This window comes from Oncorhynchus mykiss, chromosome 13, assembly GCF_013265735.2.
Source record: "Oncorhynchus mykiss isolate Arlee chromosome 13, USDA_OmykA_1.1, whole genome shotgun sequence".
Classification (NCBI taxonomy): domain Eukaryota; kingdom Metazoa; phylum Chordata; class Actinopteri; order Salmoniformes; family Salmonidae; genus Oncorhynchus; species Oncorhynchus mykiss.
This window is the reverse complement of record NC_048577.1, coordinates 40,681,002-40,704,360: the sequence shown is the minus strand read 5'-3', so window position 1 is coordinate 40,704,360 and position 23,359 is coordinate 40,681,002. Positions and strand designations below refer to the sequence as shown.

At 43.0% G+C, this 23,359-nt stretch overlaps 2 protein-coding genes across 7 annotated transcripts in view; one reads left to right on the top strand and one right to left on the bottom strand.

Annotated features, from left to right (window-relative positions):
* The first annotated feature begins 4,163 nt into the window (after positions 1-4,163).
* The window catches only part of LOC110486360 (dedicator of cytokinesis protein 7), a 38,413-nt gene continuing 19,217 nt past the window's right edge, over positions 4,164-23,359 (top strand). For 2 of the 6 annotated variants that reach the window (XM_036941066.1, XM_036941064.1), the window contains exons 1-13: positions 4,164-4,385; positions 6,961-7,045; positions 7,545-7,720; positions 8,063-8,131; positions 8,287-8,626; positions 13,364-13,449; positions 13,645-13,711; positions 13,926-14,075; positions 17,374-17,460; positions 17,761-17,917; positions 19,283-19,413; positions 20,143-20,236; positions 20,426-20,588. In XM_036941066.1, the coding sequence (XP_036796961.1) occupies positions 4,336-4,385; positions 6,961-7,045; positions 7,545-7,720; positions 8,063-8,131; positions 8,287-8,626; positions 13,364-13,449; positions 13,645-13,711; positions 13,926-14,075; positions 17,374-17,460; positions 17,761-17,917; positions 19,283-19,413; positions 20,143-20,236; positions 20,426-20,588 (1,655 nt within the window). In that variant the 5' untranslated portion in view covers positions 4,164-4,335. The remainder of the gene's footprint in view (positions 4,386-6,960; positions 7,046-7,544; positions 7,721-8,062; positions 8,132-8,286; positions 8,627-13,363; positions 13,450-13,644; positions 13,712-13,925; positions 14,076-17,373; positions 17,461-17,760; positions 17,918-19,282; positions 19,414-20,142; positions 20,237-20,425; positions 20,589-23,359) is intronic. The other 4 variants (XM_036941068.1, XM_036941069.1, XM_036941065.1 and 1 more) reach the window with 3 other exon arrangements.
* LOC110486361 lies at positions 21,180-23,186 on the bottom strand. The gene is made up of 4 exons (XM_021557888.2): positions 22,642-23,186; positions 21,850-21,999; positions 21,630-21,740; positions 21,180-21,520 (listed from the first exon to the last, which is right to left on the bottom strand). Exons 1-4 carry the CDS (start codon positions 22,945-22,947, stop codon positions 21,479-21,481), a joined length of 609 nt encoding a protein of 202 aa, XP_021413563.1. The 5' UTR covers positions 22,948-23,186; the 3' UTR covers positions 21,180-21,478.

Sequence of the window (23,359 nt, the reverse complement as noted above, 5' to 3'; positions counted from 1 at the left end):
GGTCTACATTGTCTGGTTGTCATGATGGAAGCTCATAGTGGTCTACATTGTCTGGTTGTCATGACGGAAGCTCATAGTGGTCTACATTGTCTGGTTGTCATGATGGAAGCTCATAGTGGTCTACATTGTCTGGTTGTCACGATGGAAGCTCATAGTGGTCTACATTGTCTGGTTGTCCTGATAGAAGCTCATAGTGGTCTACATTGTCTGGTTGTCATGATAGAAGCTCATAGTGGTCTACATTGTCTGGTTGTCATGATGGAAGCTCATAGTGGTCTACATTGTCTGGTTGTCATGATGGAAGCTCATAGTGGTCTGCATTGTCTGGTTGTCATGATGGAAGCTCATAGTGGTCTACATTGTCTGGTTGTCATGATGGAAGCTCATAGTATGGTCTACATTGTCTAGTTGTCATGATGGAAGCTCATAGTGGTCTACATTGTCTGGTTGTCATGATGGAAGCTCATAGTGTTCTACATTGTCTGGTTGTCATGACGGAAGCTCATAGTGGTCTGCATTGTCTGGTTGTCATGATGGAAGCTCATAGTGGTCTACATTGTCTGGTTGTCACGATGGAAGCTCATAGTGGTCTACATTGTCTGGTTGTCATGATAGAAGCTCATAGTGGTCTACATTGTCTGGTTGTCATGATGGAAGCTCATAGTGGTCTACATTGTCTGGTTGTCATGATGGAAGCTCATAGTGGTCTACATTGTCTGGTTGTCCTGATGGAAGCTCATAGTGGTCTACATTGTCTGGTTGTCACGATGGAAGCTCTTAGTAGTCTACATTGTCTGGTTGTCATGATGGAAGCTCATAGTGGTCTACATTGTCTGGTTGTCATGATGGAAGCTCATAGTGGTCTACATTGTCTGGTTGTCACGATGGAAGCTCTTAGTAGTCTACATTGTCTGGTTGTCATGATGGAAGCTCATAGTGGTCTACATTGTCTGGCTCAGTGACTCTTGACCACCTGAGAAAATACATTACAAATACAATACCTAGGCTCTCACAATCTCTAATGCACACGTGTCGCCTTGTAAGGCAACACTCTTCATTCTTCATTCTCAGGACAACCATGGTAGAGAAAGGGCTAGTGTGGGCATTGTAATGGAAGCAGTGGACGTACATAGAGGAGAGAGAAAAAGTGAGATGAATTTGTCTTCATTAACATGGTCTCTGGCCCAGACTCCTGCCTGCTGTTAGCACTGAGCCTGCCTGCTACCCTGCTCTACTCTGAGAGAGACTGGTTCCATGCACACACAAATCCCTTCCTCTGCTACAGCCCCAGCCTCTGTCTGTCACACAAGGTTAATTTATCCACCCCCCCCCCCCCTCGCCCCAACCCTCTCTCTCACTCTCTCTGACTCTCTATCTCTCATTTTTCATAAACCTCCATACACCCCATTATTAATCTGGCATCTTGCAGACAGAGCAGAGTGGGAGCTGAGTACCTGCAGCAGCAGGCAGGCAGGCTGCTTTCCCTGGTGCTGAATTGGTGGACCATGGGGAAGAGGGAGAGTGAGGAGGGTGGGGGTGGGGTTGCAGCAGGCAGCTCTATTTGGTTATACTTTACTGATGGATGAGATGGGGGTGGGGAATGAAGGCAGACAGAGCGGGGGGAGTGGTTTTACAGTAAATTGACAAGTGGTTCCTGTGGAGAAGGGTCGATAAGAGAAGGAGAGAAGGATGGAGAAAGAGAGGGAGAGAGATACATAAAACAATACTTACCTTACTAGCTCTGACTTTGCTGAGAACTACTTTGAGGAAGCATGTACTTACTACGACTGTGACACGTGGTTGTCCCACCTAGCTATCTTAAGATGAATGCACTAACTGTAAGTCGCTCTGGATAAGAGCTTCTGCCGAATGACTAAAATGTCAAATGTAAATACAATAATGCATTGATTCATTACCCATTTAGTGTTACCTGCTCATTTCAATTTGAGATGAAAGATGGACCAGCTATAAGACATCAGGGACAACCCTGTGGGGACACATTGTGTCCTGAACTTTGGTGTACCTCCTTTTCATCTGCTTCATTGTAAGTAATTGGATTCCATTTGAAAGGAGGCCATCTCCTTTGGGTCTTAAGACCAACGTTTGTTGTCTATATACTGAAAGGCCACAAAGAAAATTCGAAACAGTGCAACATAACACTACAATCAGAGTCTGTCACTACAGTGCTAGCTAGTTCTGTTGAGCACCATGAACCACGAAATCAGAAATCAGAAAGAATCATGAATCCGAAGACCTGCCTTTCTTATAGAAGAGGCTTGGGCCCTACCCTTTTCCCCACAATCATGGTGAACATCTCCCTCTGCTGGTCAACAGTTGGTAAAGCACACTTGCTGAAGGGAGAGGCAGCATTTTGCCTCCTGGCTGACGTGGGAAATGTGATACAGTATATTACATAAATTCCCTCCAAGAGGGGATAATGGAGTAAACATGAAATACTTGAGCATGTTATGAATATGAATGTGAGGTAAACATATGATGCTGCTGTAGAGATACACCTAGAGGAACTAACCGTTTAGGGGATGGGCATATGATCATAATACATATTCATCCCAAATATGAACACACTATCCTTGTGTAGTGTGATTAGTATTCTAAAGCACACAACATGATTGAGGTAGACAAATGCTTTAAAAGGTGTAAATTAGCACACCACAATGTAGCACCGCTGAATTATAGGGCCAGTACACATCCTCTTAGATAGACCTTGTATGCGCATGCCAGACAGAATTAACAGGATTAGATCTACTTAACCAAATGACGAATGAAATGGCCCCCGTTCCTGGTAAAAGGCAGATTATTTTTTTCATCAATTGGATTAGTTGACCGACCGGGTGAGGAAAATAGTAATCAGACCACAGTCATCTGTCTGGTTGACACAGGCCTAGGTCTATTGGCTCAAAAAAGCCTAGCAGTTGAACAGTAGGCTATAAACCTATTTAATCCCTAGCCGGCTAGCCTAGTACTTCACAACCCAACCTTTTTTCTTGATAGCCTACCATCCTCTTCAACCTCCTTGACCTAAAAAATATTGACCTTGTTCAGGTGCCACCTGCCTGCTGTGTTGCACCTGCCTACTTGCATCACAGCAGATTTCCTAATTCACCAATGGTTCCATAGTAACAAAACAATGGCCTACTGCAGATCCATATCCGTATTATAGGCCTGTAATATATGCAGTGTGATTTATGAATTCATGCATTAATTGTAGTGTTTTGCTTTTGTTTTGACAGGTAGCTAGGACTACCAAACTGTCAACAGATGACACACCGGGTGCAAACTACCTGCCCTCCAGGACACCTACACCACCCGATGTCACAGGAAGGCCATAAAGATCATCAAGGACAACAACCACCCGAGCCACTGCCTGTTCACCCCACTATCATCCAGAAGGCGAGGTCAGTACAGGTGCATCAAAGCGGGGACCGAGAGACTGAAAAACAGCTTCTATCTCAAGGCAATCGGACGGTTAAACAGCCACCACAAACATTGAGTGGCTGCTGCCAACATACTGACTCATCTCCAGCCACTTTAATAATGGAAAAATTGATGCAATCACTTTATATAATGTTTACACACCCTACATTACTCATCTCAATGTATATACTGTACGCTATACCATCTACTGCATCTTGCCATCTTGATGTAATTAAATGAATCACTAGCCACTTTAAACAATGCCACTTTATATAATGTTCTCATACCCTACATTACTCATCTCATATGTATATACTGTACACTATACCATCTACTGCGTCTTGCCTATGCCGTTCGGCCATCACTTATTATATATTTTTATGTACATATTCGTATTCATTCCTTTACATTTGTGTGTATAAGGTAGTTGTTGTTGAATTGTTAGGTTATATTACTTGTTAGATATTATTGCACGGTCGGAATTAACATCTGCTAACCAGGTGTATGTGACCAATAAAATGTTAGTTGATTTGACACCTACGGGCTTTTGACGTTGTGTTTTTCACTTGGTATACGTGTTGAACTAAAGTAGGTCTCGCTGTTCAGCAAACTTCCTCAATTTTCACACTGTAATGAAACCCTAACTGTTGAGGATATGGGCCATTCGCGGGCGTGTGACAGCGTTACTGAAACCGGTCAGGTGAGAATTTTGAATGCACTGCGGACGATCCCACACAACCTTGTATTTCTGCTCCCAACCACTAGGAGGACCACTGGGATAGGCACCGTGGCGTGGTGATACGAGGAAGCGAACTCCAGCAGGACAACAACCGTATCGAAGTGCAGGAGTGTGTGAGAGAGAGAGAATAGTTCGAAGACTACACTAAATGGGGACGCGAAATGGCATCTTCAACCAACGAGAGGAGGGCATTTGCTCACAAAATTAATCGGTGAGACTCATAATTTGTATGTACTCAGTAGGACAGCTAGTTCGCGTGACATAACGGACAGACCGGGTAGTGCAGGATTTGAGGGCATCGCTGATCGTGAACCGCGCAGACTGAATAGGAACTGAGACAGACGAAGTCTATTGTTCAGCATATGGGCTTCGAATGAAATGTGCATTTATCATTCACCCTGCCATTGTTTAGAAAACGATTTTCATACCTTGCGATTGTTACTTTGTTGCACACACACAGAACCAGATCACAGCTATCCTTTTTCTAGTAGGCTGACACTCGAGCCATCAAACATGTTGGCTACTAGTTACCTAAATTACTTTATTTTACATTATCTTGAGGAGACCCAAGTAAAACGGATATAAAACTATAATTAGTAGTTATCTAGTCATACCAGCCGTTGAATTCGCTTTTCCTGTCGACCTGTGGGATAACAAGGCGTGGGTTGGGTTACACTAATATTGGTGCGCTGCAAATGAACTCAGCTTGATCCTCTGTGCTGTCACTCCTAGTTCAAGTCATACTGTGTAGAACCCTTCCTGGGGGTAGATCTGTAGATGGAACTGAAACGTCTAGTTCTTATGGAGTTCTGCTACACAATGAAAACAGAAGAAGGCAAGATGGAGTTCCCCTTTCCTATGGGGAAGGAAAGTAGCCGAGGACAGTATCTTTATTATTATCCACAGAGTTAGATCAGACCTACAGCTGTAACATCACCTTGTGTGACGTGATGCATTTCCCAGTTCCACCATTGCTGGAGTTAAGTTCATACTTGTGTTCATCGAAGCCTTCATAGAATCATCTGAGAACCTCCTTCATGTTACGGGTGAGTGGCCCTTGGAGGCTCCTGAGAGCAGACTGGATATTTGATAAGAGATCAGTCTATCAGCATCACAACATGCAGGTGAACATGTCACATCAAAACCAACAGGGAAATCTCAATGACATCTTGGAATGTCAGCAGTCCAGTGCGAAACAGTCAACAACACCACAACAGGCCCATTGTATCTTGTATCTCCTATTAGGACTTTCCAACTGGCCCAACCAGACTTATTATACTCACCATGGTATGTACGCATATTTCTCACTCTCACATGATTATCATATTGAGTTAGCCTAGCTAACGGTGAATGGTGCTGTTCCTTCTGAATGTTGACTGGCAGCCTACTAGTTCGAATTGTAGCAGCTAACCTACTACTAGGCTATAGCCTAACTTAGTAGTAACCGAGTAGAGTGCTGAATTCAACAACTTAGGCCTAATCATTGCTACAGTTTCTCCTCTCTCCCCAACTCTGTTATCGTCCAGTCCTTTCTCTCTCTCCCCAGTGGGAGCCAGTCCATTGTATCGGTTCAGGATGCAGGAAAGGGTGTGACGGTGTTCCGTCTATTACCCTTGGAGGCGATAGCTTTTCCTTTATCCTGTTTAAAGTGGGGTTTGGAGAAGGTAGTACATTTTAACGGCAGAACAACACTCACAAACATATTGTTGAGACTGACGCCTCTGTCAAAAGATTGTTGTCGAGTTCCAGCTTGAAAGGGTTGTGTGATTTGGGGTATCAGAGTTATTTCTGAGAGATGGGGGGGGGGGGGGGGGGGGGTGTAGTATGTCATGGGGATAAATTACATTTGAGGGTCTCCTTTTGAAGCAGAGAGCAGTAGCATTTAATGTGTGGAATGAAGACGTAGTTTGACCACAGCGACCGTGACCAGGGAATTCCGGGAAGCGTTATGTGTGTATCTGTGCATGTCTGTGTGAGATATATAGAAGAGCAGCTGCATGCTGTGTCTCTGAGAGGATTGGGAGCCTAGTTTGACTGTGTCCCCCCTCTCTAAGCCTCCCATTTGCTATTGGTCCATAAAGGCCCAGGCCAGGGGCAGTGAGAGCGTTATGGCTCTCTGCCTGGTTTCTGTGCTAGGCCCACCGCTCCTCTCTTCTCCCACAGATCCGGCTTGACTCCCATTCACAACAGCTGCTGCCATTCAGCACTGCTACTAGTACCAGCTGCTGGGGACTGGGTCGTAGGGAGAGAATGGATAGCATACATGGCTGCTCACATCTGATAAGAAGTCAAAACTGGAAAGCTATTATGAAATCTAAGGCAGGCACATAATTATGTATAAAACACTTCTAGCATTACGTCTGGGTGTAGCCTACATATTCATAATGGTTTAAAGCAGCAATAAGCAAAATGTAATAGGTTTAACTCTGGGTTATCTGCAGCAAGGGTTTTGTTTAGCCTATGTTAATTGGCTTATTTGCATGTGCATGATAATGGTGAGGCAATTAGATTTTTGGCACCTCGCTGGAGAGATTTTAGCTGAGTATCTAGATTATGGAGCATATTTGCATAAGAATCTGAGGCTAGCGCTTGCAAGTTTGGGCATCGAATCAGTTCTCAAGTTAACCGTCTTTATCCACTGACAGAATGATTGCTATTCTGGTATTTATTATGTCTAGACTTGTTTCTGTTTGGCTTCCTGAAGATACAGCTGTGAATGGAAAAACTGTTTTCTTCCCCTGTTTGAGCGTAACTGAACTCTGCCGTTTCCTGTCTGTCTCTGTCAGGACGGTGGCTGCAGAGGTCAGGAAGCAGGTATCCAGAGAGTATGGCTCCCCTCAGCTGTCCAAGAAACGAGGAGCACACCAACCTGTAAGTAGCTGTGTGTGTGTGTGTTTAGGTATATCACCTTGTTTTTGGTCAGCGCCACAGTGCTCTTACTGAAGTGGAGCCAGTGTCTATGTCTATGTATACGAGCGTGTCAGAACTAGGCGACGTAGGCTTAATCACTCATATTATCCACCTCTCTTCTTTGCTCGCCATCTCGGTGTGGCCTGTAGCTTGTGGTCCTGGTGGAATGTTCAGGTGGATGAATATAATGCTTCTCCGGGGCTGCGTTCAGGACATGAAAACTGTTACATTGAACAGAAACGGTGCTCTACTGAACGACCAGTTGAGGTTCAAAATGCACCGCTGCCCTTTTTAAATATGTCACTCATTGCTTCAAGGCACACCCACCGAACGGAGCAAACCTATCTCAGTCTGTTCAAGGAAACGTGTCGTTCAGGGCATACTGTTCCGCAAACGTTCAAGCGTACTGAACGCACCTCAGGTATTGATTGTTGTGTGTTATTGATTGATTGGTTGTCAGGTGCCGCTGACAGAGGTGGTGGAGCCTGTGGACTATGAGGAGTATGTGAGTAGCCACGCCCCTGGGGCGGAGCCTTGCCCCCTCAGACAGCTGATGGAGTTCCCCCCAGACGACCTGGAGCTCCTCCTGCAGGACAGAGAGTGTACTACACTGGAGCCCCCTCTGCCCGAGGAGGAGTGAGTCACACTAACACGCATATTATGTACAGTACACACAGCAGTGTTTCCCCTAGCATTATGTCCCCTTGCTTAGCTCTGTTTCCACCTGCCTAAAAGAGTTTGGCTTCAAAGGGTTTCAAATGGCAATTTTGAAGACGGGCCTGGTTGTTGCGTTGAAATCCTTTGTGCCCCGCCTAGAAAATAATCTAGAGGGTAAGACTGACACACACGCTCACTCACAGAACTAGGACTTCTTGACACAGCATTATCATGCTACTGGACAGGCAGAACACACTGTACCTTTCCTATGCCATTGTAATATTTATGTCCTACTATATAATTCATGTGTGTTTTCCACAGCACCTTTGACCCAAGAGTGAGAGATGCCTTGGCTGTCTACACAGATGACTGGTTGATCATTCAGAGGAAGTGAGTGTCCCTCTATCATGTGTCCCATATGCCACCCTCTTTTCCATTCATTTCTCCACATTGATTTACCATTGATTTGGTTGCAATGGTGCCCATGATGTACATTATCTCTGTGATTTTAAAGATGAGGATAATGTATTTTGTCTTGTCTGTAGGTATCAGCGTTATAGTACAACCCACACCCCCCACAACTCTGAGCGCCAAAGGGAGAGGCAGCGAGGGCTGGTTAAGCAGACCTTTGAACTGGACGAGGCTGCGGCCACTGACCGCCAGGATGACCAGGACGATGCTAAGCGGCGGTCAGTCTCTCTGGATGACACGCCCCGGGGTAGCTGGGCCTCCAGTATTTTTGACCTGAAGAACTCGTCGCCGGACGCCCTGCTGCCCTCGGTGCTAGAGCGCACAGCTGCAGAGGACATGGACCGCCGCAACGCTGAGGCCCGCCTGCAGGGGCGCCACTCTGACCTGCTGGGGCTCTTCCCTCCTCCCGACGAGGTCAGTCCCAAATAATAATATTAATGTCATCCATACACTATTCACTTCTGTTCGGCTCAGTTGTCTGTCAGCATGTGTTGCTAAAGGGCTAGCCGACTTTGTATAGAATGATATACCTATAACATAGAAAGTTACGGAAAATATATCAAAACTTAATTATATATTTTTAAAAAAAAATCAAAGTTAATTACATATAGATTATTTTTCAAAAAAATCAGGAAGTTCCACCATAGACATTGAAGCACATCAATGAAATAGCCTTCTCAGCCACGTGACCATCTGTTTGCGTATCTTGCCTCTAGGGCTGGGCGATATGGCCAAAATATAATATTAAGGTATTTGAAAAATGTATGTTTTTAGGGTATTTGATCTTATTTTATGTTTTTGAGTAATAAAAGTTCAAAATTTGCTTTGAGTAGTGCGTGACCCTAGGGTGGCAACATATGCAGTTCATTCGGAAAGTATTCAGACCCCTTCACTTTTTACACATTTTGTTACATTACAACCTTATTCTAAAATGGATTTAAAAAATATGTTCCTCATCAATTTACACACAATAACCCATAATGACAAAGTGTATTCAAAATAAAAAAACAAAAATACCTTATTTACATAAGTATTCAGACCCTTTGCTACAAGACTTGAAATTGAGCTCAGGTGCATCCTGTTTCCATTGATCATCCTTGAGATGTTTCTACAACTTGATTGGAGTCCCCATATGGTAAATTCAATTGATTGGACATGATTTGGAAAGGCACACATCTGTCTATAAGGTCCCACAGTTGACAGTGCCAAGCCATGAGGTCGAAAGAATTGTCCTTAGAGCTTCAAGACAGGATTGTCGAGGTGCGGATCTGGGGAAGGGTACCAAACAATTTCTGCAGCATTTTAGGTCCCCAAGAACACAGTGGCCTTCGTCATTCTTAAATGGAAGAAGTTTGGAACCACCAAGACTTTTCCTAGAGCTGACCGCCCGGCCAAACTGAGCAATCGGGGGAGAAGGGCCTTGGTCACGGAGGTGACCAAGAACCTGATGGTCCTTCTGACAGAGCTCCAGAGTTCCACTGTGGAGATCGCAGAATATTCCAGAAGGACAATCATCTCTGCAGCACTTCACCAATCAGGCCTTTGTGGTAGGGTGGCCAGACGGAAGCCACTCCTCAGTAAAAGGCACATGACAGCCCGCTTGGAGTTTGACAAAAGGCACCTACAAGATCCTCAGAACATGATAAACAATATTTTCTGGTCTGATGAAACCAAGATTGAACTCTTTGGCCTGAATGCCAAGCGTCACATCTGGAGGAAACCTGGCACCATCCCTACAGTGAAGCATGGTGGTGGCAGCGTCATGATGTGGGGATGTTTTTCAGCGGTAGGGACTGGGAGACTAGTCAGGAACGAGGAAAATATGAATGGAGCGAAGTACAGAAGGATCCTTGATGAAAACCTGCTCAGGACCTCAGACTGGGTCAAAGGTTCACCTTCCAACAGGACAACGACCCTAAGCACACAGCCAAGACAATGCAGGAGTGGTTTCGGGACAAGTCTTTGAATGTCCTTGAGTGGCCTACCCAGAGCCCGTACTTGAACCCGAGCTAACATCTCTGGAGAGCCCTGAAAATAGCTGTGCAGCAACACTCCCTATCAACTCTGACAGAGCGGATCTGGAGAGAAGAATGGAGACCCTCCCCAAAAACAGGTATGCCAAGCTTGTAGTGTCATACCAAAGAAGACTCGGGCTGTAAAGTTGATTCAACATAGTACTGAGTAAAGGATCTGAATACCTACAGTTGAAGTCAGAGGTTTACATACACCTTAGCCAAATACATTTGAACAAAGTTTTTCAGATTTCTGACATTTAGTCCTAGGAACAATCCACTGTTTTAGGTCAGTTAGGTTCATCACTTAATTTTAAGAATGTGAAGTGTCAGAATAATAGTAGAGAGAATGATTTATTTCAGCTTTTATTTTTCATCACATTCCCAGTGGGTCAGAAGTTTACATGCTACCAAATACTAATTGAGTGTATTGCCTTTAAAAATTGTTTAACTTGGGTCAAACGTTTCGGGTAGCCTTCCACAAGCGTCCCACAATAAGTTGGGTGAATTTTGGCCCATTCTTCCTGACAGAGCTGGTGTGACTGAGTCAGGTTTGTAGGCCTCCTTGCTCGTACATGCTTTTTCAGTTCTGCCCACAAATGTTCTATGGGATTGAGGTTAGGGCTCTGTGATGCCCACTCCAATACCTTGACTTTGTTGTCCTTAAGCCATTTTGCCACAACTTTGAAAGTATGTTTGGGGTCATTGTCCATTTAGAAGACCCATTTGTGACCAAGCTTTAACTTCCTGACTGATGTCTTGTGATGTTGCTTCAATATATCCCTCTAATTTTCCTACCTCATGATGCCATCTATTTTGTGAAGTGCACCAGTCCCTCCTGCAGCAAAGCACCCCCACAACATGATGCTGCCACCCCCGTGCTTCGTGGTTGGGATGGTGTTCTTCGGCTTGCAAGCATCCCCCTTTTTCCTTCAAACATAACAATGGTCATTATGGCCAAACAATTCTATTTTTGTTTCATCAGACCAGAGGACATTTCTCCAAAAAGTATGATCTTTGTCCCCATGTGCAGTTGCAAACTGTAGTCTGGCTTTATTTATGGCAATTTTGGAGCAGTGGCTTCTTCCTTGCTGAGGTAATGCTGAGGCTCAGGTAATGTCGATATAGGACTCGTTTTACTGTGGATATAGATACTTTTATACCTGTTTCCTCCAGCATCATCACAAGGTCCTTTGCTGTTATTCTGGGATTGATTTGCACTTTTTGCACGAAAGTACGTTCATCTCTAAGAGACAGAACGCATCTCCTTCCTGAGCTGTATGACGGCTGCGTGGTCCCATGGTGTTTATACTTGCATACTATTGTTTGTACAGATGAACATGGCACCTTCAGGCATTTGGAAATTGCTCCCAAGGATGAACCAGACTTGTGGAAGTCTACAACAAAAAGTTTATGAGGTCTGATTGCTTTTGATTTTCCCATAAAGTCAAGCAAAGAGGCACTGAGTTTGAAGGTAGGCCTTGAAATACATCCAAAGGTGCACCTCCAATTGACTCAAATTATGTCAATTAGCCTATCAGAAGCTTCTAAAGCCATGACATCATTTTCTGGAATTTTCCAAACTGTTTAAAGGCACAGTCAACTTAGTGTATGTAAACTTCTGACCCACTGGAATTGTGATACAGTAAATTATAAGTGAAATAATCTGTCTGTAAACAATTGTTGGAAAAAGGACTTGTGTCATGCACAAAGTAGATGTCCTAACCGACTTGCCAAAACTATAGTTTGTTAACCAGAAATGTGTGGAGTGGTTGAAAAACGAGTTTTAATAACTTCAACCTAAGTGTATGTAAACTTCTGACTTCAACCTTATGTAAGTGTGATTTTTTATTTATTTAAATAAATTTACAAAAAGTAAAAACATCTGATTTTGATTAGTCATTATGGGGTATTGTGTGTAGATTAATGAGGAATTTAATCAGTTTTAGAACAAGGCTGTAATGTAACAAAATGTGGAAAAGGTCAAGGGGTCTGGATACTTTCCAAATGCACTGTACATTCTAAGTGATTTCAATGGGTCTTTCTCCATTCTGATTGTTTTATACTGTTCTATTCAACTTCAACCCACATTTATTTCCCTCCATTTCTGCGCTTATTTGAGATCATTTCCTCAATACCACGTAGGGCTGCATGATATGGGCAAACAATCTATGCTTTATTTTTCACAAAATGTTGCAATTGCACTTGTGTGAACTTAAAAAATAATAATAATAATGTTTCTATATATATATTTTTAGCTAGCCAAGCCAATTAAGAACATATTTACAATGACGGCCTACCCCGGGCCGTGCCTTAGACCGCTGAGATGCAGTGCCTTAGACCGCTGTGCCACTCGGGAACTGTTGGAATCATGGAAATAGAATGATTATTCTAATTCTGTAGTTAGAATATGATAGTTGGCACTTTGAATACAGTGTTGTTTGAATGAAAATGTCAGGGAGGAGTTATTGTGAGAGCGTAGGAACCAAATTGTTGATAAGTGTTTCCTAGGGGACCCTATAATCTTTGGCTACGTTGAATGTTTTATTTTAGCTACTTCATTTAGTAAACATTCATGCTTCGCTTATTCCTCTTTGATTTAGAAGATACTGTTGCACAAACAACATGCTGATTTCGGTCTACACCATCAGTGGTATTATCAGGCTGTATAACTAGTTATGTTTGTTCTGGCTCACTACATTTTATTAGCCAGCTAACCAGTGATTAGCTTTAGCAACTAACACAATTTATTCCCCCAATTTTTTTTTTGCATGTGCTGCGTTGACAATGTAGACCGAACACAAGTGTCTTGTGCTCGAACAACAACAAATGCGCTCCATGGGTGACGGGGAGGGGCTAGGTCTGTGTGGAACGCGGCATATCAAATTTAACAAACAAAACATTCAAATACTGTTATAGAAGGTAAAGTAAACGCCCAAACCCGGTCCGTGCGTCAATACCGGTATACCGTTTACCGCCCAGCCCTACTTGTCTCTGTCTCCTTCTCATGCTCTCTCCCTCTTTCGTTATGTCTGTGTACACACTACTGTGGTGTCTGTGTCAACGTTGCCATGGCGTCTGGCTGTGTAAATGCCGCCGTCGTGTTGATGTTCTCACGGCTATGTGTGTTGTCTGACAGGATGAGGCTGTGGAGAGATGTTCTGTCCCAGAGGTCCCTAAAGAACACTGTGGTCAGAGGATCATGGTCAAGTGTCTGTCCCTCAAGTGAGTGTCTGTCCTTATCGTTCCTAAAATGATCCTTGTCGGTCACTCTTTCACTTATACCCTTTTCACACTAATGTAAAGTGCTGAGTCACAGTTCAGGTTAGCACAATAGTAAATACATTGGCATTTTATTAATTTATCAATCATATTTCCTTCTTATCCAAACACACATTGTGCTTTTTGTACCCCCTACAGATTTGAAATAGAAATTGAGCCAATATTTGGGACCCTCGCTCTCTATGATGTCAAGGAAAAGAAAAAGGTACCCATGAGTTTTCTAGAAATGTTTAGACTGTGTACATATAGAGCATGTTTATTTTTGAATTATCATATTATGCTTATGTCATGCTGAGCTCATGCTTTGACTGATTACATTATTCTAGCTCTCAGTATGCCTCAAAGGTCTTGTGCTTTAAATCTGAGTCAAAACTTAATTAATATCCCTTAACATACATTTCATCTTCTCCCTCTCCCAGATCTCAGAGGACTTCCACTTTGACCTGAACTCAGATCAGATGAAGGGTTTGTTGCGTCTCCACACACCCCACACAGCCATCTCCACCCTGGCTCGCTCAGCCATCTTCTCCATCACCTACCCCTCTGCAGACATCTTCCTGGTCATCAAGGTACTGGGCATAGGGCCACCAGGGGGGGCACATACAGAGAGTCCAAGGAGGCTCTACGTCACATGACAATCTACTGACTCTCTGTAGGACTGTGTCTTGGTCCGGTCACATGTTCAGGAGAAAACCCCTAGTCCATATGAACTTTTTTAATGATACAAAGTCTTTTATCGTCTATCCACCTTCCACAGTGTTTTTTAGGTGTGAACTGAATTACACAGCAAATTCTCCACTGTTAAATAAACACTGAGAGAGTTAAATGTAACTATCTTCCAGTGTCAATATGGGTCCACACTTTTAAGTGTGAAATTAACACTTTGCTTAGTGTAAATCCTTATTTGCATATTTCCCAGTGTGCCTTACCTTTCGTGTGAGTTGTAGAGTTACCACCCATGACTGTATTTGTTAGTGACAGAGACATGGCTGTTGCAGTCATTCATTTTCAGTCCTGTAGCCTTCACTAAGTGAGATCCCAAGTGAATATGTTATCATTAAAATGATATTCTTTAAGACAAGACATATTTTATAAGCCTTATTTTGAGGGCCTAGTTTTCCCCTAATACAGTGACCTGCGAGTCAAATATTTATTTTTGGTGCGATATATATATATATATTTTTTTACTAAACATACACATACAAACGATAGCGTACAGACGCGCACAAACATCAACAACACTATCTTTGGATGCGACCCAGTCGTTTGTTATAAATGTTCATACTGGCTGGCAACGTTCTTATCCCTTGCTTGCTTTCTAGCTAGCCAACTACGGCTAACTTATAGTCATTTATTGTAGATACATCCATGACAATGTCCTAATGATGCTCAAATTCGCCTGGCATAGAAAATGTGCTCTCTCATCAGGACACTGTTGTTCAGAGGAGCAAGCCAACAACACAGCTATAGTAACACTATCACTTCAAACTGAAGTTGGAAAGACTGCAAATTAGCTGTGTTTCATTTGACCTTTTTTTCAATAGACCTTTTTTTTGTAAATATCCATAAAAATGATGCCAGCTGATTCATGATTTCGACTCACATTGAAACACTGCCTGTCTGTCTCGTCTCGACTTGACTCATTCATTATTATGGGACAGCAGGAGATCTAATTTTAAATATTAAAACAATGTTGCAAATGTCGGAGAGACAGACAGCAAGGTTTATACAAATTAGTCTAAAAGAAATGTGAGATAATGTCTAGATGCTTTTTATAGTGGAGATGAAGTGTATAACTTTCCTGCCTGGGCTGATGAGACAGTGGACTGCACAGTCAGATGGAACAGAGCATAAAGGTATTTCGACGCCACTGACTAAATCTATGACAACTTGTGGAATAGACACCGGCTTGAAATGCAGTTTTAACCAATCAGCATTCAGGATTAGACCCACCCCGTTGTATAATTAAGAAATGACTCTGCCGTTGTACTGTAGAATTAGTGAATTTTGTCTCTTGTATAGTACATTCTATACATTAGTTTATACTGGATTAAACATTTTCATGAACAGTATTTATTTATGTTCTAACATTACCTCCGTCTTGTGCCAATATCAGTTATTTTTAGATAGGTAAGATATACAAAACCTTGCAGAGAGCCTATCATATTAATATCAGTTTCTGACTCAAATTGGATTCTCTAAAGATTGCTCTGATGTCCAAATGATTTCAAATCGAGACTTTGTGATAATAAACTTTTAAGTTGCATGTATTCGAAAATATCTACACCTGGTCAGACCAAAATTGCTTTTTAATTCTGTAATGGAAATATATTTATTTCCTATTACCAAGTCATTTACGGTTTCTATGCCTTCAGTTTTCTATGTGGACCAATTTGTCAGTGAATTCTGAAAAGCTTTCTTCAAAACAAACAAGTATAGTGTAGAGAATCATTGTACCATCTAAACCGGTGTGAAATATATTTTCTACAACCAAAAATATTGTTTGAAGCTATTGTACAAAACCGAAAGTAAAAAGAGCAAAAACAAAACTTAAGAACAGTCAGCATAGAAATAGTGCACATAGAACAGATCTACTGCTTCTTAGACTTGCTTTCAATGAGAATGACACATCTATGTGAATTAGGTCGGGTTGCCCAAAAATCTACGTATTGCTGCTTTAATGTTCTCAGCTTTATCCTTTTGAAAATTGACACATGAAAGATTCAGGGGATGAGCATGCGCATCTTCAATATGTACCCATTGTTCCTCTTTAGTGCATTTAACTCTGTCGCAAGTAGAAGACTTGTGTGGCGAGTTGATACAATTCCCAAGTCTGGAAGGTTAAAACCCCCCTCAGACTTAGGAAGATGTAAAACGTTCCTTTTTATTCTTTTGAGTTTTATTTGCAAGTCAAATTATGCTGGCTTTCAAAGTGGTGTAATTTCCATTGGAATCCAGCTAGAGTGGAGATATCCAACATTTTGAAATGTTTTCACGCACAACCTGCATTCAGAATGACTGCCATGGTCAGGAGGACCAAGATGTGAGACGACCTAAACCATCTAAACTGGAACAATCATTTCAGTAACGGGCGCAATAAATCCAACTAACAGATTAGATTAGTGTAGCATAAGACTAATTAATCAATCAATTGAAACAAACAATTCCAAAAATCTACCAGCATTAGAACACTGGGTAATAACACCAACACTGGCTATTAACACCAACACTGGCTATTAACACCAACACTGGCTATTAACACCAACACTGGCTATTAACACCAACACTGGCTATTAACACCAACACTGGCTATTAACACCAACACTGGCTATTAACACCAACACTGGCTAATAACACCAACACTGGGTAATAACACCAACACTGGCTATTAACACCAACACTGGCTATTAACACCAACACTGGCTAATAACACCAACACTGGGGCTCTTATGTGACACAGACAAATCAGTACAAGGTAACACTGGCCAATTTGCTGTGTAAACTGTATTTGAGCAGACCATCCCAGACAAATCAGTGGAGTATCCTTCAGCCACCAGAATGATTCATGCCAAGTGGCTTTGCAATACCTTATCATGGCTGCATTATATCACTTATTTACTTTAGATAAAGTTCTGTAAGCTTTGCCACACAGGTGACAGTGAAGTGCAACGACCTATTTGTCTTTTAACTAGTGAATGTGACATGAGTTTTTCTGAAGATGCATCCAATATTTGCAGTTCATATATTGCTTTAGAAATGTGTGTGCCTGCACCATGTGTGCACCATTTGCAAATAATGGTCAGGTCAGCAATGTTCACCGTTACACACGTGTGTGTGTGTGTGTGTGTGTGTGTGTGTGTGTTTCAGCTGGAGAAAGTCCTTCAGCAGGGAGACATAGGGGAATCCTGTGAACCCTACATGGTCATGAAAGAGTCGGACTCATCAAAGGTAACAGTAAGTTCATAGTATCTATCTTCTATTGGTCTTTTCTTTGCATGTGTACATGCGTGCATGGGGTCATGCACATGGGACTCTGTCCAGCTGGGTAGCCATCAGCATTTCTCAATTCTGTCTAGTCAGACAACTGCAATATTTGCAATTCCCTATTCTGAAGCTCAATGTCCAACAAACGCTGAAACATTCTATAAATATTACAGTATCACATAGCAAAGGCCTTTTCTCAAGGCCCTTGATAGAGCAAGCTCCCATCTAGTCTTCCAGTCCCCACCAGTCAGTCAGTCTCTCTCTGTTTAGCACAAGGAGAAGCTGGAGAAGCTGCGACTGCAGGCGGAGACGTCGTGTAGCAGGCTGGGGAGGTACAGGATGCCCTTCGCCTGGACGGCCATCCACCTGGTCAACATCGTCAGCAGTGTGGGGGGGCTGGAGCGCTCTGACCCCGACTCTGACTCTGGTAGTTATGACCTCTGACCTCAACCAAACGCCCCCTGGTTTAATCGCAGTTAGGATGTCAAGCACATACACAGATCAGTCCCCCCAGGATTTTGTGACATTCTTTTGTGATTTCTGCGGGGGGGGGGGGGAATGCTTGATTTTGTGGCAGCTTTTCTGAAATTCTGCGATACATTTTGAGGCGTTTTCTTTTCACGTTCATTTCATATAAAGCAATAAGTCATATGTGCTAAGTTTTAGGATGATTTTAAGTAGAATACATAAGACAAACAATTAAACATCTAAAGTGCTCAATTCTGTTGATTTTCCTGAACAAACAGCTCTGTCATAATCCACTCACACACACCTCTCCATCAGGCTTGGGGCTTGCTATCAATACGAGACGCACCTCCCATTCCTACTCATTCTCTCCCTCTCGCTTAAAAAAAAAATGATTCAAAGTTGATCGATCACTTTCAATTCGAGGATCGATATTTCATGCTATTAACTTGTCTTCAAAATTCTTGAGATTGTGATTTTTTTCTCCTAAAATGGTCTTAAGGGAGATAAAGAACAGAGCACGTAAAAATAGGAGTTGTGGTTGATTATTATTCCATTTTTTTTTTTAATCCAGAAAGATGGTGCTTTCGTAAATCCCTATTAAGTTTTGCAGAGAGTTTAAAACGGCAAAGCTGACCAATTGCACTCAGTGCTTTGAGCAGCGCTCTCTATAGACAGACTGGGGTAAAACGCCACTCACCTTGATTCTTTCAGCGCTTGCCACAGTCTTCCCTGCTACCACTTCTGTCATGGTGGTCTGCCGCTACTGTGGGAACTGTTCTGACATTCTCATGTGCTTTGCTGATCCCAAGTGACTGTTGATTGTCGACTTTCTCTAGTTTCCAGAAAGGTTTGGGAATTGTTTCGCACGGTCGTTAGCTGTTATTTTTGTTGGCAAATGAGATTGTTTTCTGTACATTGTACTGCCTGTCAGCCATCAACAATCACCCATCATCTTTGCACGTGAATACGCTGACAGGCCAGGGGAGGAAAACTTTGTTGACGTGTGTTTGGATTGGGCCATTTTCCACGGTAACAGTGCAGTAATTGGTTAAAAAATAAGAAACCGCCTTTGATTGGACCCTTTTTATGCGGGAATTGGTCAAAATTGCGAGCTCTCGCATAATATGCGCTGATTGGTTGATTTTTGCATAGAATTATGCGATCGTAGAATCTTGGAGGGACTGACAGGTTCTCTCTTAATATACACTTGGAAATACATGTTGGAATTCCTTACAGCAGTCACACTCAGACACTTCACAATTTCATAATGAGTATGTAATAATTGTTATTTCATCTCTAAACGGATGACTTGTCTTTTTGTCAGAGCGGAAAGGCCATGGAACATGGAACGAGAGAAAGAAGAAAGGGTTTGAGCGGATGAGTGTAGGAGAGGACATGTGTAACTTTGCCACCTTCCGTCCAGCCACTCTCACAGTCACCAACTTCTTCAAACAGGTCAGTCAGACTCACTGTGTGCAATAATAGGGGTTAACATGATTTTTGATTGACAACCTCATTTCTGTACCCCACACATACTATTATCTGTAAGGTCCCTTAGTCACGTAGTGAATTTCAAGCACAGATTCAACCACAAAGCGGAATATCCCGTTCTTAATTACACTTTGGAGGATGTATCAAAACACTCAGTCATGACAAAGATACAGGCATCCTTCCCAACTGAGTTGCTGGAGAGGAAGGAAACCACTCAGGGTTTTCACCATGAAGGCCAATTGTGATTTTAAAACAGAGTTTAATGGCTTGCGTGCCAAAATCTTGTACTATCCCTTTAAATCTCCTAGAAAATGTAATGCAAGACTTGAAAAAAGTGCTATCTAGCAATTAGCTTGAAGGAAAAGAATAATGGGCAAATATTTCCCAACCAAGATGTGCAAAGCTCTTAGACTTACTCAAAAAGACGCACAGCTGTAATTGCTGCCAAAGGTGTTTCTGACATGTGTTGTCTCAGGGTGAATACTGATTTAATCAAGATATATTTTTCATAAAATCGTATACAAATATAAATTATCTTCTACTTTGACATTGCAGAGTATTTTCTCTATTTTAATCCCACTTTATAACAATAAAATGTGAAGAAATCCATTGGATATGAATACTTGTTATAGTCACTGTAACCTGTCTCAGATGTGTCTGTGTGCTGATATACTATGATCTCTGTATCTGTAGGAGGGGGACAGGCTGAGTGATGAAGACCTCTACAAGTTTCTGGCAGACATGCGCAGACCATCCTCTGTCCTACGCAGACTGAGACCTGTCACAGGTACCTATAGGAGGGGGACAGGCTAATTGATGAAAACCTCTACAAGTTTCTGGATGACATGCACAGCACACACACACAAATGTTTATATGTAATTACCTGCACAAGTTTCCTATAGGAATAGAGAATATATTTTATGTTCACAGGTGTAACCTTGTTTTTTTCTCTCTTCCTGCTCCTTCTGTCCCTAGCCCAGTTGAAGATAGACATCTCTCCAGCCCCAGACTCTCCTCACTACTGCCTGTCTCCTGAGCTGCTCCATGTCAAGCCCTACCCTGACCTGAGGGTGCGCCCCACCAAGGAGGTGCTGGAGTTCCCTGCCCGCTATGTCTACACCCCTCACACCACCTACAGGTCAGTCTACACTGCTTATATCACCTACAGGTCAGTCTACACCCCTCACACCACCTACAGGTCAGACTATACCGCTTAAATCACTTACAGGTCAGTCTACCTCCCTCACACCACCCACAGGTCAGTCTACACCCCTCACACCACCTACAGGTCAGTCTACACCCCTCACACCACCTACAGGTCAGTCTACACCCCTCACACCACCTACAGGTCAGTCTACACCCCTCACACCACCCACAGGTCAGTCTACACCCCTCACACCACCTACAGGTCAGTCTACACCCCTCACACCACCTACAGGTCAGTCTACACCCCTCACACCACCTACAGGTCAGTCTACACCCCTCACACCACCTACAGGTCAGTCTACACACCTCACACCACCTACAGGTCAGTCTACACCCCTCACACCACCTACAGGTCAGTCTACACACCTCACACCACCTACAGGTCAGTCTACACACCTCACACCACCCACAGGTCAGTCTACACACCTCACACCACCTACAGGTCAGTAGACTCTCATACACTGTCATAGATCATACATAGATTTTACATGTCATGTGCTGCATAAACACCACAGATCAGAGATGATATTTGCAGATTTTTATTTGCACACAAAATATACAATATGACAGCAGTAAGCATGAATTAGAATTAAAATAAAGAACATGTACAATAAAAAAAGGGCTTGTGTTGAACACAATTAATTGTATTCGGAAATATAATACAGTGGTATAAATATATCATGTTATTGTAATTCTGTTTATTGGGTGGGAATGTTTGTTCTGTGTGAATTATGGTTGAACGAGTAGACGGTATTTATGCACCAGGGTAAAGTCATGGAGTGTATTAGCTACAGTAGCTGGTGTTAAGATTCAGCGGAACCATCAGGCGATGTGACTAAGGACTGGCTGTCTCCTGGCTTCACTCTGAAATAAAAACAAAGCAAACTTCGTCAAACACGGCGTCCATCACTACATCAATCATGGGCAGATTCTATTTAGCATTTTTCAAACTATGTTCAGCTATTATACACACCAGTTTCTGTAGCTTGGTCAACTGTTGGTTCTGACTCTCAATGCTCTGTTTTTGGAACTGTGTCCATGTTAGCAGGCCCTCCAGAACTCTGGAGTGTTTTAACGCTCTATCCTGAAAACACACACGCACATCTGAATTTATGAATGGAATAGAACAGATTGTGTGTGTTGGCATTGGATTGTTTGGCGTAATCTGTGTGTGATTGAGAAGTGTACCTTACCTTTAATTCCTGTATGCTGTTGGGGGGGTAGTTCTGAAGGTATGTCTCCAGGTTGATCACCTTGGTCCTAAGATCCCCCTCCTCCTGCTCCACCCGGGCCACCTTGCCCTCGGCCTCCTCAGCCTCTGACTGCAGCCCAGCCATCTGGCCCTTGGAAAAGAGCATCTGGCTTTAAATCCTCTCCCTCCCACTGATCTCAGACCAGCTGCTCAAACTGCCTTGGCCTCAACATACACTGGCTGGCCAATGCCATTCTCTGTTCTCAGAACATTAGGATCTATATTGAGTAAACAAAACGAACATGTACATGGCTCTGTGTTTATGTTGAATAGCTAGCCAGATAATTGAGTGCTCAGGTTCATGGCAGTTATTGGCCCATTCAGCCAAATAGCCAATGGTGTCTGTTCAGCTGTTCTCTCTCCCTGTTGGAGCCCAGAGGAATAGAGCTTATCTGACTGACTGGGATTTCAGATTGTTGGCAAAGTAGGGTTATCTCTGTCTGCCCTGTCGCTCTGGAGTGAAATCCACAAATTGATCATCATTTTAAGTGCTTAACCCTCTACCAATTGATGACACTGTCAGAGTTAGTTTGAGGTGTCTGACTGGGTGTGTTTTCTCCAGTAAATAGATACATCTAAAGTACACCTGACAGAGTAGCTACGGTGCAAGATTGAAATTCTACTGAATAAAAAGCCTCTGCCCACTTAGAGCTATGGACATTTCAGTAATTTAATTGGCAAGTTTCCGTTCACAGTAGATCTTCGTCAGAGCAGGACGAGTATGTTTCCTCACCTGTATCTGTCCTAGCACCTGTCTCATCTGTCTGTCCTTCTCTGCGGCCTGGCCTGCCTCCTGGCCCAGCCTCTCCAGCCTCTCCTCATGTCTCCTCAGCGACCTCTCGATCCGCGCGAACTTGGCATCGGTGCTCTCGTAGACGTGGTGCAGGGTCTCGCTGAACTGCAGCACGCCATACATCAGCACGTTCATGTCATCAATGGGGGCAGCCTGGTTGTTCTTCTGGGCCTTCCGGACGGGGCTGGCTGGGATCCCTGTTAAACACATGGCCATACACAGCAGGCAGAGTAGTGTGGCCCTCATCCTGACCTGAGGACAGAGGCTATATAGAGAGATGATTTATTTATCTCTTCAGAGAGACTATCGACTCGAAATCTTGTGAGAATCGCCCAGTGCCCCTTCCTATGCCTGTTTGTCTTAAAGCTTTGTTAAGGGTGTTGTTGATCCTCAGTTGTCGTTAAAAAGGTACCTTTTCTCAGCTGTATGTCTAAGTGCCTCAGGTCTGTAGTATCTTTTTCATCTCACATCGGATATCAGTAATGATACGACTCTTTTATATTGGGTGTTCAAAATGACTGTGGAACATTAGCTCAGTCATGGTCCAATCAGAGATCAGCTCTGTGGCCTTAGTCAGGCTGACCTTGGCATTCATCCCAACCTCTGGAGTAACTCTGTCAGGCTTCCAGGTGTCAAATACACATGACCTACATTAACA

Coding starts and splice junctions, on each gene's coding strand:
- LOC110486361 (XM_021557888.2), bottom strand. CDS start 22,947: ATGAGGGCCACACTACTCTGCCTGCTGTGTATGGCCATGTGTTTAACA. Junction 21,741..21,849: donor ACAGCATACAGGAATTAAAG/GTAAGGTACACT, acceptor GTGTGTTTTCAG/GATAGAGCGTTAAAACACTC. Junction 21,521..21,629: donor TGACCAAGCTACAGAAACTG/GTGTGTATAATA, acceptor TTTTTATTTCAG/AGTGAAGCCAGGAGACAGCC.